The 15506-nt window shown below is 37.2% G+C and overlaps 1 protein-coding gene across 1 annotated transcript in view; it reads left to right on the plus strand.

The window, feature by feature from the left end:
* The first annotated feature begins 350 nt into the window (after window positions 1–350).
* Window positions 351–15506, plus strand: part of LOC126248467 (protein FAM91A1) — a 183234-nt gene continuing 168078 nt past the window's right edge. Inside the window, exons 1-2 of the mRNA XM_049949478.1 lie at window positions 351–686; window positions 9242–9536. Of these exons, the coding sequence (XP_049805435.1) occupies window positions 615–686; window positions 9242–9536 (367 nt within the window). The 5' untranslated portion in view covers window positions 351–614. The remainder of the gene's footprint in view (window positions 687–9241; window positions 9537–15506) is intronic.

Consider the following 15506-nt stretch of genomic DNA (forward strand, 5'->3'; position numbering starts at 1 on the left):
TTAGTTAACATGACGACGCCTTGTTAAGAAATGATGTAAAATGCCGCTCTGCCACTTCTATCGTAACCGACGCCACTCTTTGCTGTACCGCTCTGTCGCTTTGACGCCCGCTGTTCACCGATCGACTACTCATATCGTTGCCGAGCCCATTTGAGTGTGTCGACACGTCAGTAATATTTGATACAGTTTCTTATAGGATGTCTCTATCTTTTTATACTTTTTTTGATAACTTGTGCAGTTTGAGCATGCTACATCGAAAACAATATTTACAATTATCAATTTCTGTAGGGTAGCGATATCTCGACTACAGGTATTCGATATCAGTGTCGATGTGGTTTGTGTAGAGACGTGAAGGTGTGTGTTGTTGAAGCGAAATGTGTACAAATAGTCACATTGGGAAAGCAAAGATCCAGTTAACAGTTGACGGAAGTTTTATTGTCAGGTGAAAATCGGGTTTTGAAGTGAAGTGGTGCTTTTCTTGCTCGGCAGCACATGCGTTAGTTTCTTTCAAGAAAAAAAGAACAAGTGAGCAGAATAGTTTACGTTTTGCGGCAATCATTTTTAAATGTATACGTACTTACTGATACCAGCTGTAGCAAGACATTCTCCACAGCATGAACTCCGAAGTAGAGTTCCACATACGAAACAATGATACTTGGGCGAAACTCCCTGCTAATGTTAAACAGGTAAAGAAAAATTTCATTCATTATTGCATGTTAGTGTTTCCATGTCAGTCAATGCTTGACACTTATTTGATAGTTAAATGTCAGTCCAGTCCATGGGATTTGACGCTACATGGTGACTAGAGTTAGTCACTTGGCATGTATCATAAATGGTCTCTTCCAAATGATTACATTTAGTAGTAGCAGTAGCAACGTCAGTAATGGTAATCTTCATACGTAGAACACTTCTACAAGGATAATGCACATATGTTATTACAGTTTAAGAATTAAAAAAAAAAAGACATATCCCTAAAACCAAAATCGGGTTGTTCTCATGGGTGATGTAATCCTTAACTTCCTCAATAAACTGCCACCCCATTAAAGGCAGCCCAGTCACATTTGGTTTATCACCAGTGTGTAATGCTGTTTTGTTTATCCATTTACAAAGAAGTTATTTCCTAGTGTAAAAAGCTAGTGATATACTGTTCATCCATTTCCAAGCGCCGGCCATTACACTAACCCATTGGCTGAAGCATCTGATACCGCTTTGCCAGGTCTTAACGATACTTTAACCATTGAACTTATGTTTTACCTCAGGCTGTGCTATAGATTAACATATCTACACATCTTCTCATATTCACATTTCTTTTCTTAGGCAACTGACAACCAGATGGGGCTCCTTTCCCCTGAACTCTTGGTTGTGGTGAGAAACTGATCTGTAGTGCAGCCCAAGGTCTAGATTGGGTTGGAAGGTGATAGTTTGCTTGTGAGTTGTCAAAGCTAACAAATGAGAAAGCATAAATTTTGGTTCTGCTAAGAAACTGACCGGTAACAAAGAGTAGTGTTTATGTCCCTACCATATTGACCAATGATGTTGGAGGTCCAATAATTAACTTTTATCCCAAACTGTCACCTCCCAACACAATGTAGGTTTAGGGCCATGCTTCACATAAATCTCACCACAACCTACATTCCAAAAGCTAATGCAGACGCAAAAGAAATGTTGTCATTGTTCTGTTATTTTTCTGTTTGTACGCACATGATGTCACATGTCACACCATCATCACATTTTGGATGAAGGCCAACATAAGGTATCGGTATAGCCAGACATACTGTTAGGTAGTCAGGAACGTGTTGATGATCATCATGATGATGACTGCAGTTTGTTCTTCCAAGTATCATTTTCTAATGTTAGCATCTGACAGTTTAATGCAAGGAAAAAGGAAGTCATGTATACACCAATAGTAATATGGATTATGAGGTGAGTATATGTGGTGTCATGGCTTTGTTTAAAGGACCATCCTGCTGTTTGCTTGAAGTGATTGAGGAAAACACAAGTCAGTATTGTCAGACAGAGCATGACCCTTCATCCTGCCAAATCTGAAGTCTGTGTCTTTAAAAAATGTGCTATTGTTTGTCATTTCATTGTACCTAACATACAATGGTCTTATGTTTTAAATACTTGGAACATGAAAATATATCAAAACTAGACGTGATTGTCTCAATGGGAATTCCGCGATCGTTCAATAAATAAAATATGGCGTTTCAGTCTTCGATCGCTATTCTTTATTTTCAATTACCGGTTTCGGGCTAGCCTACAATATATGATCTGAAGTTGGGCAGCTAACCCGAAACCGGTAATTGAAAATAAAGAATAACGATCGAAGACTGAAACACCATATTTTACATGAAAATATAATGATACAAAATTGAATACTTATCACTGCACTCATCACACACACTTGCAGATGACTTTAGGATTACCACCATGCTGCCTCTCTTCCATCTCCATTTCTTCCTGTCAGCTTGTTTGAAAAAAACTGAATTGACATTCTCTCCTGATGAGTGAGATGTTGAGTTGAGAATAATGGCCAGACATTATGATGTACTTCCAATCTTGAAAAAGTGTAAATACTATGTGATAGAGATGTTGAAGTTGTCACATTTTTCTGAAACTCTACTCTGCTTTATCAAAATAATCTTTAATTGTCTAGACTGCATAATCCTTGAATGCATTTTAAATGAAGTTATTTTAGTTACCTCTTTCATCTCACTGTGTAAATTATTGTACAGTTTTAATCCCTGATAGAAAATGCTGTTTAGAGTTTTTTATTTGTTTTCCATTGGTAAATGTTAAGTCCAGACTATTTGTGAAAAGTCATATTTACTCTTATCTTTCATCCTATACACAACGGACTGGTAGATGAATTCACTTGGTGCAGTAAAGATACCCAGTGTTTTAAAATATTTCCTTACACAATTAATATTCTGCTCTAGTAACTATATGTTTGCTACATAGTTTGTAGATAACATCATTTATGTTTAATATGTCAGAATTGTCTTCTCTGTTTAAGCTGACATTCATGTTCCTTGTTTCTACATGTGCAGTTTCAATGCATTGTTTAGCTACTGACCAGTCATAGACTTATTCATATGCCTTCTCAATTATGAATTTGGTGCTTTATCAGTGACTATAGGCCTAATGTTGCTGTTGCCAGCAAAATTAATTTTCATTTCACTTCTTATATTGTCTGAAAAGTAATTGATATAGATGAAGAATAGAATTGGTCTTAATCTACATCCCTGAGCAACACTGATGTCTGGTAGTCATTTCACTAAAATTTTAGTTTCATCTTAAGTGTGGCACCCTGCTTATGACTGTAACAACTTATTAACCATTCCTCTTATACTTAATGATTCTAATTTGTTTATCATCATTTTATGGTTAATAGTGCCAAAACTTTGGACAGATCTAAAAATATGTCAGTAACACAGTCATCCTTTTCAAGAGCTTCAGTACTACATTTGTAAACCCCTATTATGGCTGATAGTGTGCTACCTTGGAAATCAAAATATGATTCTTTAAGAAGTCAGTGTGTCTTTTGTGATTCTTTTTTTTTTTTATGACGAGAGCAGAGAAACTACCTGATAATGTTTAGTATTTTCTGGATTACTTTTCTTTAGTAGGGGCACGATTCATTTTGCTGCAGATAATCCAGAATGATATCATACTGAAAAGACTCATTTAATATTTTCCTAATGGAGTTTCTATGCTGTCAATTCAGGTTTTCAGAAGAAAGATCAACACCTCTTCTAGGTGGGCTGTATTGTCATCCTAACTGCTTGCTCTGTTGTGGAATACAACATCATTGTGCTGGCACAAGAATCATTTTGGGTGCTACAGCTGCAGGTTCCCTGCAATAGCTGAAAAATAATCATTTATAAAATTTGTTAGTTTCTGTGGATTTTCTATTAATCTACATCCATGTTTCATTTGTGTTATTGATCTAGTATCTTCCAGTTTTTTTTTTTTTTAGGGCGCAAAACTGCTATGGTCATTAGCGCCCAAGTTTTTTGGTTCATGTCACCCTTTATTTTCAGCAAACAGTACCCTCTTAATATATTTGTGTAAATGTGATAATAATTTAGAAACTGTGGATTAGTGTAGTGGTTTTGTAAAAGGTTTGCAGTTAAATTTTTGCAAAAAGCTAGTTAGTTCTAATTATGGTACATTTTCCAAGGCATAGAGGAAAACACTGTCTCTCCTCTAAATGTTTTAACATAAGCTGAGCAGCCCTCAGCTCGGTGCCTGTATTGGTGCTTTACCTCTGCACTTGGGACAGTGAAGGCTGGATGAAATTCAACAAGGACAAAACCTCTGTCCTCATGACAGTTATTGACAATAACTTTTTTTTTTTTAAAGATATGAGTTGCATTGCCAGTCACTATTTAAAAAAGCTTTGAGTTGTGTGTTTCTTGTCTGTTTTTCAACACTAATTCAAAACCTGTAGGAACAAAAGGCTTAGTACAGCACCACTTGAGATGGTCCCACCTTCATTACTTAAATTGCTTAAAGCTTCGAGATATAGTGCGGGGGGGGGGGGGGGGGGGGCGTGCCGTACACAATGATGTGACATTCTACAGTAAACATTTTCAGGGCAGGTTCATGCCTTGCAAGGTGCTCCTACTTCCACAAACATTTCCACTTGCAGATGCTAGATGTAATGGGGTGGTTCAACTGTGTGATGAGCAAATGGAGGATTTGACGTCACAGTGAAGTAAATTGCTGTTCTTGAGGAAACTGAAGTTTTTAGCGCATTTATTGAAATAATTAGCAACATTTTATTTAAATTTTGTGTTGGTTACTAATCAGATGAGGGGCAGGCTACAAATCCCAAGGTCTGTTGTTCAGTCATCTCTTTTTCTCTGTCACTTATTGCTTCTTCCACTTTGGCAATGATTTGTTAATATGGAAAGTACGAAGTTCATATTTAACTGTATATACCTCCGTAACTTCTTGGGTAAGTCAGTTTAAAGGTCAGAGGAACGTGGTGACATATTACCTCCAACAAGAACATGCCTAATAAAACACTATGGTACTCAACCTGACCTTCAGGTTGATGACAGCTTTACTTTAAAATGCGACATGGTCCATTCTGAGTAATAAAATATTATAAATTACAGTATTTTAACAAATTTGCTAAATGCTTCAGTTTTTCTGTAGTGGGAAAATGACTCTCCTACAACTTTAAATAATCGAAACAGGTATTCATTTAGTATAGCAACATTTTACAGTGTGCTATTTTGTGGTGTATTTTTGATCTTGGGTAGTAAAAGACATAAACAGTATAGAAAATAAAAATGTGGGATAAACAACTATCAACATAAACATACAAAACTTTTTTAAAATGATGTCATTGGTGCTGTCTAAAACTGTTTTTCAAAGTTCCCCACAGAAAAAAAATATCAGTTGGTATGAGATCAGGCGAGCAACTGTGCCACCATGTCCTGTTCATTACTTTGGATGTGTTTCATTTAGTATTTGCCTTGATGCTGAATGAAAGTAGTAACTCAACTATCATGGTGAAACCACATATTCGGACATAACATTAAGGATATTTACAAGAACACTTACCAAAATTTCTTTAAGGATATTAAAAAGTGTGGCCAGTGAGAGGTCCTTTCAGTAGAACATGATCCAATGATCTACATCCTCATCTTACTCCACAAGTCACGTTATGGAGTGTGGTTAAGAGTACTTCTACAATGACAATTATTTCCCTCCTATTCCTGTTCATTTTGTGAATGGTGCATGCCTCCATATCAGCTCTGATTCTCTTATTTTCTTGGCATAGTCATTTTATGAGGCACATTTGGAAGGAAGTAGTATGTTGGCTGACTCTTCTTGAAACATACACTGTTGGGAAATACGGAAGCGTCCGATCCCGCCCGTCTGCTTTGACCCATGACGTCACAAATATGGCGGAAACAAAAACAAACACACACACTTTCCACAAGAAGCCTAATGACACTAACGGGACAAGTGCGGGAAATGGGGTGTTTTGGGTGGGGGGCAAACTAAATATAAACAAATTTAGACGCCTTGCGTAGCTACAACGTGTAAGTGAAGACAGCCATGCATGAATACCCACCCACCTCCCCAGGGGTCGTAACCCCTGCAACCCATAGAAGATAAAGATGCTTCAGTAGCTGATTAGTGTTTTGTGTCTTTAAAAAAAAAAAAATCTCACGGGATAGAACGAACAGATCAGAAAGATAAATATAATAAACTAAAACAGAAATTGGAGGAAACAGATAATTAAAATAAGTAATAAGTGTTTTTAAATTTTAAAAAAAATCTCACGAGATAGAACGAACAGATCAGAAAAGTAAATAAAATAAGATAAAACAGAACTGGAGACAGCCACACTCAAACCAAACTCCGCGCCGTCATGACGTCACACACGACAACACCCTTACGTCACAGGTCAAAGCCGACGCGTGGGATTGGACGCTTCTGTCGACCCCACTGTTGGAATTCCAATTCTAAGCCTCTCTGTGATTCACGATACCTCCCTTATATAGTCTGTTGCTGGAGTTTGTTGAACACCGTCGTTATGCTGTCACATTTTCTACACAACCTCATACTGGAAAGTACCACTTTGCATTGGATCTTTCCTATTTCTTTTATCGGTCCAATCCTGTAATGTTCCCAGATTGATGAGCAATACTCAAAAATCAAGCAAATGAGTGTTTTGAAAGCCACTTATTTCGGGGATTAATTACATTTCCTTAAAATTATTCCAGTGAATCTCAGCCAGCTATATGCTGTACACACAACTAGATTTATGTAGTCATGTTACTTTAGGCCATGCTGGACAGTTACTCTTAGTGATGTACCACCAATATAATCAAACAATAATGCATCTCATTACCTGCTTATGTACAATAGTTTGCGTTTATTTATGTGTAGGGTTAACAGCAGGTCTTCCTGCACTTCATGTTGCAATCTTCGTACAGGCAGTAGCATCATCCATGAACAGCCACAAAGAGTTTCTAACATAATCTGTTAGATCATTTATAGATATTGTACACAGTAATGACTCTACAACGTTCTCATTGGGTATCCTGAAATTACTTTTACATCATTTGGTTTCACCCTGTTGAGAACATGTTAACTTGTATCTGTAAGGAACTCCTGAATCTAATCACAGATCTGATCCATTACTTGGTAAGCTTATATTTTGTTCACTAAATGACAGTGCAAAACTCTATCAAGTGCCTTCCAAAAGTCAAGGAACATGACATTCACCTCAACACCATTATTTACGGTGCTCTGCATCCTGTGGACATGTGGAGTGAGCTGAGTGAGACGATATCTTTATTTGCAGAATCCATGTTGATTTTTATAGCAGAGATTTTCATTGTCCAAAAAGGTCTTAATGTGTGTGCATAAAACATGTTCCATAATTCTACAACAGGCTGATGTGAAATCACCAACAACTAGGAAGGATTCTGTACCATCTCTTAATGCATAATGCTCAAATTTTCATGTCCCTGGTCCGTGAATGCGCTTTAATTAGTAATCAGTATCATTTTTATGAAAGATCTTTCATCTTGTATGTACATCAACACAAATCTACAAAATGGCCCATTTTTAGAATTCAGTTTCATACTATTAGTAATGTAGACTGATGTACAAAGGATGAAACTTACACTGGTGCAGTAGTTGAATGATTCTCTGTCGGCAGAGTCAGGCTTTAGATGCAATATCTCACAAACTGCTTGGACTGCTAGAGGTAGCTTGTCATGCCAATTATCTTTTGTTAGTAAATTTTGGAAGTGTTTATCTGTCCTTTATTGTGATATGAACTTCTGATTATGATGTAGTTTGACAGTTTCTTTGCCATTCCTACCACATTTGCCGTAAACTGAAAGAATATTGAGTGCTTCTCACACTTTTACAATCTACATACAAAGAAAACACTTCTGTGCACTCTTTCTGGTACGAGGCTGAGAGTTGTTCAGCAATGTTTCCACCTTCAGTGGAGGAGAGATGTATATTACTACCTGCCTTGGTCCAAGTAAAGTATGCTCCTGATTATACAGACATGCAGTCTCTGGTTTGTGGATTATCTGGGATTGTTTTAGCAGTTTTCAAAAACATAAAAACTTAAGGCTAAAGTATTGTGTTCATAAATAGCGACAGTATTTTTGTTTATAGTACACTACTATGTATGTGGCTCATGTTTTACAGCTAGAAGACAGTGCAAGCCCCACTCTCACTGTTGGATATCCCTGAAATATTTTTCCTTTGTTTCCCATTCCATCATCCGGGAAATCAGTGATTCTACTCTTATAACATCTCCAACACCGATTCGCCGTGTGTATGTTTACCTGACATTTCTTTCAGTAACTAAATGTCGGTTGTTTCTGTATACTTTCCTCATAAAGCTAATGGTAGGACACTTAGTAATTACTGTGCTATTATCTTCCCTCTTAATTTTCCAAGAACAACAGAATTAGTGTGTAGCACTCAAAAAAGATTAATTTGATTACCAGTTGCATCTGCTAACCCAAGTGACTAAAGTTATGTATATGTAGTTTCTTAGTTGGCTTGAACCTTTTGAGGTGACACACTTTTTTAGTGCACAGGAATCACATTTGAGAAGGCAGTGATTCAAATGCCTGTTCAACCATTCAGATTTAGGTTTTTCGTGGTTTCCCAAAATTGCAAATAGTTGCCAAAGGAACCAATACTATGGTTGATTTTCTTTCACACCCTTCCCCCAATCTGAGCTTGTGCTCTGTCTTTAATAACCTTACTGTTGCTGGGACGTTAAACCATAATCTTCCTTCAGTTGACTAAAAAGAATGATTGTACATATGATTGATACTTACTCCAGTCTAACATTGGAGCTCTTTCTACGGACACTCTATAAGATATTATTCAGTATCACAGAGAAGAGTCTTAAGTTTGAGATTCTGTTTCTGTGTGTGAATCAAGATGTATGTTTTTATGTGCTCTTCTGAATATCACCAATGCCTCAGTTCATATTTAAGAGAAATCAATGAGAAGTATGAAATTTTCTCTCATAATTCGACAGTGTGTGTTCTATGTAGTGCTTTAGTATATGAAAGTAACACTATCATATTCACCAATGCCTTAGTATGTAATTCACAGTGTACCATACTTTAGTAAAAAAGTGTGTAATTATGATGCTGATCAGAACTCCACTTACATTCCCCCTTTTTATCTTATGTGATCCAGATTCTATATCAGATTTTAATTTTTCTAGAGCCTTGGAAACTCGCAGAAAGAGTACGAAAAATGGATAGTCCAATTCAGCCTCGGAAATCAAATGAGATACAAAGGAAACCTCATCAGATTGGTTCGGAGAGATGAACGCCGTTATTATGAAGATGTGTTGGATTATAGCAAACAAAATTTAATGCTATATCCATACCATCTATCTGATGTTGTTGTAAAGGGGCTAAGAGTAACACCTTTCCAATACTACACGGCAATGATGGAGAGTATTATGGCACAGGAGAAGAGCTATGATTCTCTTCCTAACTTTACAGCTGCTGACTGTGAGTACTGTGTGAGATATTGAAGATTCTCATGACTACAACCGTGTACAAAATATTTTTAGTTTACTTGCTGCATCAAATCTGGGTAAAATCTTGAGCTTTCGACAAAATCCTCCGTGTTTGCGAGGAACTACTGACTTTCATGGCTGTTGTTGTGGTGACAACATAGCTGTCTTGTGACTGGTCAGTGTAAATCATCATTATGCCATGCTGCCAAGGATTGTATCCATGCCTATGCTGGTGATGTGTCTGCTGTCTTAGGAATGTAAACAGTTCATTACATTTCTCTGCATCTTGTCAACATTGGGAACTCACTTCCACGCACCGCGAAGTTTATAGTCGCTATCCTGGTTGAAGTCGTTTTCACACATTCTAAATTCTACAGCTTCTTTAATAACAGAATCCAAGTATGTAGAAGCATGGGACTAGATATTAGTTTCAGCAGACTTTATTCTTTGTTTATTTGTGAGACTCCTGATTTCTGAAGTTCTCATTTTTTGTTGTGTGTCTGATGTTCTGTGTAGTGGTGACTAAAGGTACTGATAGACTGACTGATGTAGTTGGTTCCGTACTCACAATTAGGTTTATAAAGTCCAGGGAACCTGAGACTGAGACAGTACTTGACTGAGCTCAGTTTTATCAGTATATTGACAACACGTATATGGCCAGGCCACGTGGCACTGAAGCTCTGTAGCAGTTCATCGATCATATAGGTAGCATGTATCCAAACATCTTATTTGCTGTTGAGGCAGAGAGAGAAAAAAAGCTAGGATTTTTAGACATTTTGCTTCAGCAAAAATCAGATGGACGATTTGGCCACTGTGTCTACAAGAAGTCGGTGCACACTGATTTTTATTTAAGCATGCAGATTTTCCAGCACCCAGTCCAGAAGAGAGCAGTTTTAAGTGCTTTAATGTACAGGGTAGCCTAGGAGGAATGGTCAGTATTCAGGAATGTTACTGACCAAGTGCTTGTAGTTCTTAAGATATGCATTTTAGAGTCCATGTTTACTAGATTTTTTTTTTGTTTCAAATGATCATTCTGATGTACCCCTCAGTACTGTTCCTGGGTCAGCCTATATATAGTTGCAACTGCTAGTTACAAGGACTACTTGGATTCCAAGATTAATCATCTGAAGTATTTCGTTCAGAAGAATGACTGTGGAGTATATATAGTGTTAATGCTCTCCAAGAAACAAAAACACGATAATGTTGCTCAATCACATGACAAAGTATCTATCTTGTTTCTTTCTTCTGCACTACTACATCTAGAAAAATAGATAGTGTCCTGGGAAGAAGAGGCGTAAGACATATTTTCGGACCACGTAAGAAGGTAGAGGAGATGCTGTACCCAGTTGAGGACAATCTGAGTCTCAGGGTCCTTGATATTTATAAGATTCCTTGTGGAAACTGAAGCAACTAAATCAGTAAGTCTGTCCATACCGTTATGTCAACCACTGTGCAGAACACCAAAGTTACATTAAAAATTGAGGACTTGAAAAATCAGCTGTTACTGAGCACCCTATCTCAAGTCAACACAGAATAATGTTTTATGAAACTAAAATCAGTACCATGCTTCCATATATTGGGATTCTGTTATTAAGGAAGCTGTAGAATGTAGAATATGCAAGAAAAATCCCAATGAGGAGAGCAGCTATGAAAGTAGTGGCGTATGGAAGTGAGCTCTCAATGCAGAGAAGACATAGAGAAAGGTGCTGAGTTCTTTGTTATTGTGAGAGCAAGGGCATCATCAGCATAGGCATGCATGCAGTCTCTGGTAGCATGACGTAATGATGATGTATGCCAACCAATCACAAGCCGTCTATGTGCTATATATGATACTGACAACAACAGCCACAAAATTCTATACTTTCTGGCAAACACTTTGTAAGATTTTGTTAAAAGCTTGAGCTATTACCCAGACTTGATGCAATAAGTAAACCAAGAAAGTTTTATACACTGTATAACTCTCTTCATAACTATGTGGAAACATAATTATTAAAAGTAAAATTGTATTTTCTTTTGTCAGTGTTATATTAGAATAGTCAACAACATTTTTATTACTGAGAATGCAAATTACTTTCTTTGTTAAGTCATGAGTGCTGTATTCAAAAGTGAAATCAATTTTTGGTTATATGGCTTAGTTTTCATGACGTGTTATCCACTATTTATTGTATTCCTTGGAAACACCATGTATTGGATATTCTTCTGTAGCTTGACTTAAATATTCTTCAGATTTAAGTGTTAGCAAATTTTCAAAATAATCGAAATATGTACAGGAGTTGTCGTATATGGCCCTCAGTTCAGAAAATTAGCCCCAGAAAAGAAGACAGTTTTATCATACTGTGGGTGAACTTTGCTTGAACATGTGAATAACATTGTGTGTGTGTGTGTGTGTGTGGGGGGGGGGGGGGGTTACCCCTCTTAAATGTCTCTGCATGAGAGTTCTGATAATTGTTGGAAGTGACTGCTTGTTCTAAATTCATGAAGGTTTGGGTTTTGTGCTAATTCAGAATAAATGGTTCATACTTGTGAAAATAGGAAATTATTTTATGTCTTTGGAGAGTTAATGCTGAAATCACAAAAATAGAAACATGATTCTCTTGTAAAGAAGAATTTTATTTTGGGTGTAAGATTGCCAACTAGAAAGAGAATTGCCTTCTCCCACCTATGATATTCCTCATGTACTACACTCTGGACAGGCTGGTCAGGGAGATCCCATCACATGTTGTTTCCTGTTTGTATGAATTCTGGGAGGGAGATGGAATTATGTTGAAACCAAGGATAACTGTGTAATATCCAAATTTACCATGTGTTGTAAGAGCTGTAAGTCACAACGAAGAACTGCCAACACCACTGTCCCCTTAAAATTTGACAATGAGTGGAAATGAGTACAGTAATGAACATGCAGAAGATAGCGAATGAGGTATGCATGCCACTCCAAAATTATAACGCCACCATGAATCAAGTGATCCACATTTTTTGCCTCGAGGGGAATCTTGCTGAACGTAATTTAAAGTTATAAAGGCAACAGGCAGAGCTTTAGCTTCTTGATTAAAAGGATGGAATAGTCTTCTGTCTGAAATGAAAGTGGCAGTTGTGCTGTTTATTATATTTCTACAAGGAATTTGACATGGTGTTTTGTAATGATGTCCTATCTGATGTGAAGACTCTTGGTCGTGATTTAAGTGTGAGTGAGTGGTGATTATATAAGTTCTGGGGCTTCAACGGCCTGCGTTAATTTGAATAAAGCTATTTTGAGTCTTTAGCCGTGTCACAATAAAACAACTATACCGCAGACTAGTGGTTCTCTACAGTGCAACTAACTGCAGAGATGGTCAAAATGTCAGCAGGATAATTTCTTTATAATGATGCAGTCTAACACCCAAAATGATTTTATCCAAAGATTGGCACATGTTCATAAATTCTAGCAAAGTTAATCCAAAGGCAGTACTGCTCCATAATCTGAAGACATTTCAATTTGTTCAGATTGAACATGCAGTTAATCTGAAGGAAGGTATGAGAACTGTAAAGTGCTACTCACACTTCTTCAGTATGAGAAATACAAATGATGTGTATATGAAGAGCTCAGAGTAATTGAAATTCTTCTCCGCCTGCAGCTCGGATATACAAAGCACTGCTGCTTTCATGTGAGTGGGACAGCAGGGACTGAAAAAACACTATTATGGAAAAAGTCCTGTTCAGAATGAACTGCTGCTTCTACAGAAGACTGTGGTGAACACCCTACTTGAAGACTACAAAAATGTGTGTCTACCTCCATTGCACATTAAATTGATCTCATCGTATTAAATTGGTCTCATCGTAAACTTCATGAAAGCCAACGACAAAACTTCCTGTGAGATCATGCCCTTGTGAGAGACATTTTGAAGGATCAATGAAGCGAAAGTAAAGGAAAGAATATTTGTAGGATCATAAATTAGGGAATGAATGTCTGAAGATGAATATTTTCTTGATTTGTTGACGATGGTGGAAGAATGGCACGGCTTCCTTTCACAAATGTCTACAAGAATATTTTAGGCCCCACACAAAAGAGATTCATCGTGATATTGCATGAGAACCACTGGGATTATACATCCTTATGGGATATAAATTTCTTGAATGATCATTTTAACTTCTTCCCCTGTAACTATTAGAACTGTTAGTGACGAACATGGAGAACATTTCCACAATGACTTTTTCAAATGACAAATGGAGTACCACAGTCTTGCATGACTACTGCTGGTCATTACAAAGTGACATTCCCGAGGCAAAGTATACCAGAAAATTTAAAAGGAAAGTTTTTAGGTATGATTCTGTACTAGTCTTTACTTTTTTTATTTTACTCATTTCATTGATTCCATTGTGTTGTGATGGATTTTGTTGTTGTCTGAATTTTGATGTCTTGTTGTGAGAGCGTGTCATTTGGCCAGATGCAACATAAGCTGCCATAAGCATTTACAAAAATCATTATTGCATGAAGACAGAGGCGGGTACCAAAATTTTGAAACCAGATGTGGATTTTTTTTTATTTTGGGCGGGGGGGGGGGGTTGCCTACCAGCTATGCTATATATTGTTCTTATAACTGGGGGGGGGGGGGGGAACCTTTACACTGGACTCGCATTTGGGAGGACGACGGTTCAATCCCGCGTCCGGCCATCCAGATTTAGGTTTTCCGTGATTTCCCTAAATCACTCCAGGTAAATGCCGGGATGGTTCCTCTGAAAGGGCACGGCCGACTTCCTTCCCTAATCCGATGAGACCGATGACCACGCTGTCTGGTCTCCTTCCCCAAACCAACCAACCAACCAACCAAAAAACCTTTGGATGGCAGTGTTATTTGCTAAACCTCGGGAAGATATTGTTTTTTTTTTTCTATTTCAGAAACAGAAAAAATACTTTAAAGTATTAATTCATGTGTGAAACCACAATCATATTGTGTGTGTGTGTGTGTGTGTGTGTGTTTGCAGTTATAATACATCAACTTTATTATTTCAGCTTTCATGCTGTAATGGAGATTATTCTGTATACCCTGTCATAATAAATTTTGAATCAAGTCCAATATCTTCTGCAGAGGAAAATTGGAAACTGATTATCCATTGTAAAATGGCATCATCTTGACAGAAGCTTTGGAATCTTCTCGGTGTCTATCATTTGTATATTTCTGTCAGTTTTGTTCTCAATTTTGATTACAATTCTTTCATAAATGTGCCAGCTTTTGAGTTATTCAGATGGACTCTTTATTACAAGTGCGGACTTTTCTTCTTACTGAACAAAATTTGACAATTGAAAATAATACCCTTACATTGCAGAAGATAATGGGAGAAAGTTATAATAAATAATAAAACATTCATTGCAATAGTCTTTCATTATTTTTAAGAGGAACCAAAAAATCTTTAGAAAATTAGGCGTCTTGAAGGAGAAGAAAATTGAGAACAACAACAAACAATCCAGGGAGAGGATATCTACATTATAAAACCCATCAAATAAACTGAATTTTTGACAGACACTTAAATAAAAGAAAGTACATCACACCACCACCCTCCCTGCCCCCTCCCCCTTCCTACCACACACACACACACACACACACACACACACACACACACACACACAGAGAGAGAGAGAGAGAGAGAGAGAGAGAGAGAGAGAGAGAGAGAGAGAGATCTTGCAAAGAAAATGTATCTCATATTTCCAGATACAAATCTTAAAATGCTTATTAGATATTGTATGCTGACTGACATATTGGTGGCTACAGTTTCATTAAGATGTCTGGCTTAGTATTTAGTATACAGTCTCACCTGCACTTCAGTTTATTGACAACCAGTTCTGAGGACAAACACCCACTATCTGGTTTCAAACTGTGATGAAGCTATATTCTGATCGCTTGATATTGCTCTGTGCGCCCATGGAAAATATTAACAACATATGGCTTGCCTAAGGAAGAGTTACAATTTCATATCAGCGGTACTTTCC

The sequence above is a fragment of the Schistocerca nitens genome, chromosome 3, assembly GCF_023898315.1.
Source record: "Schistocerca nitens isolate TAMUIC-IGC-003100 chromosome 3, iqSchNite1.1, whole genome shotgun sequence".
Classification (NCBI taxonomy): domain Eukaryota; kingdom Metazoa; phylum Arthropoda; class Insecta; order Orthoptera; family Acrididae; genus Schistocerca; species Schistocerca nitens.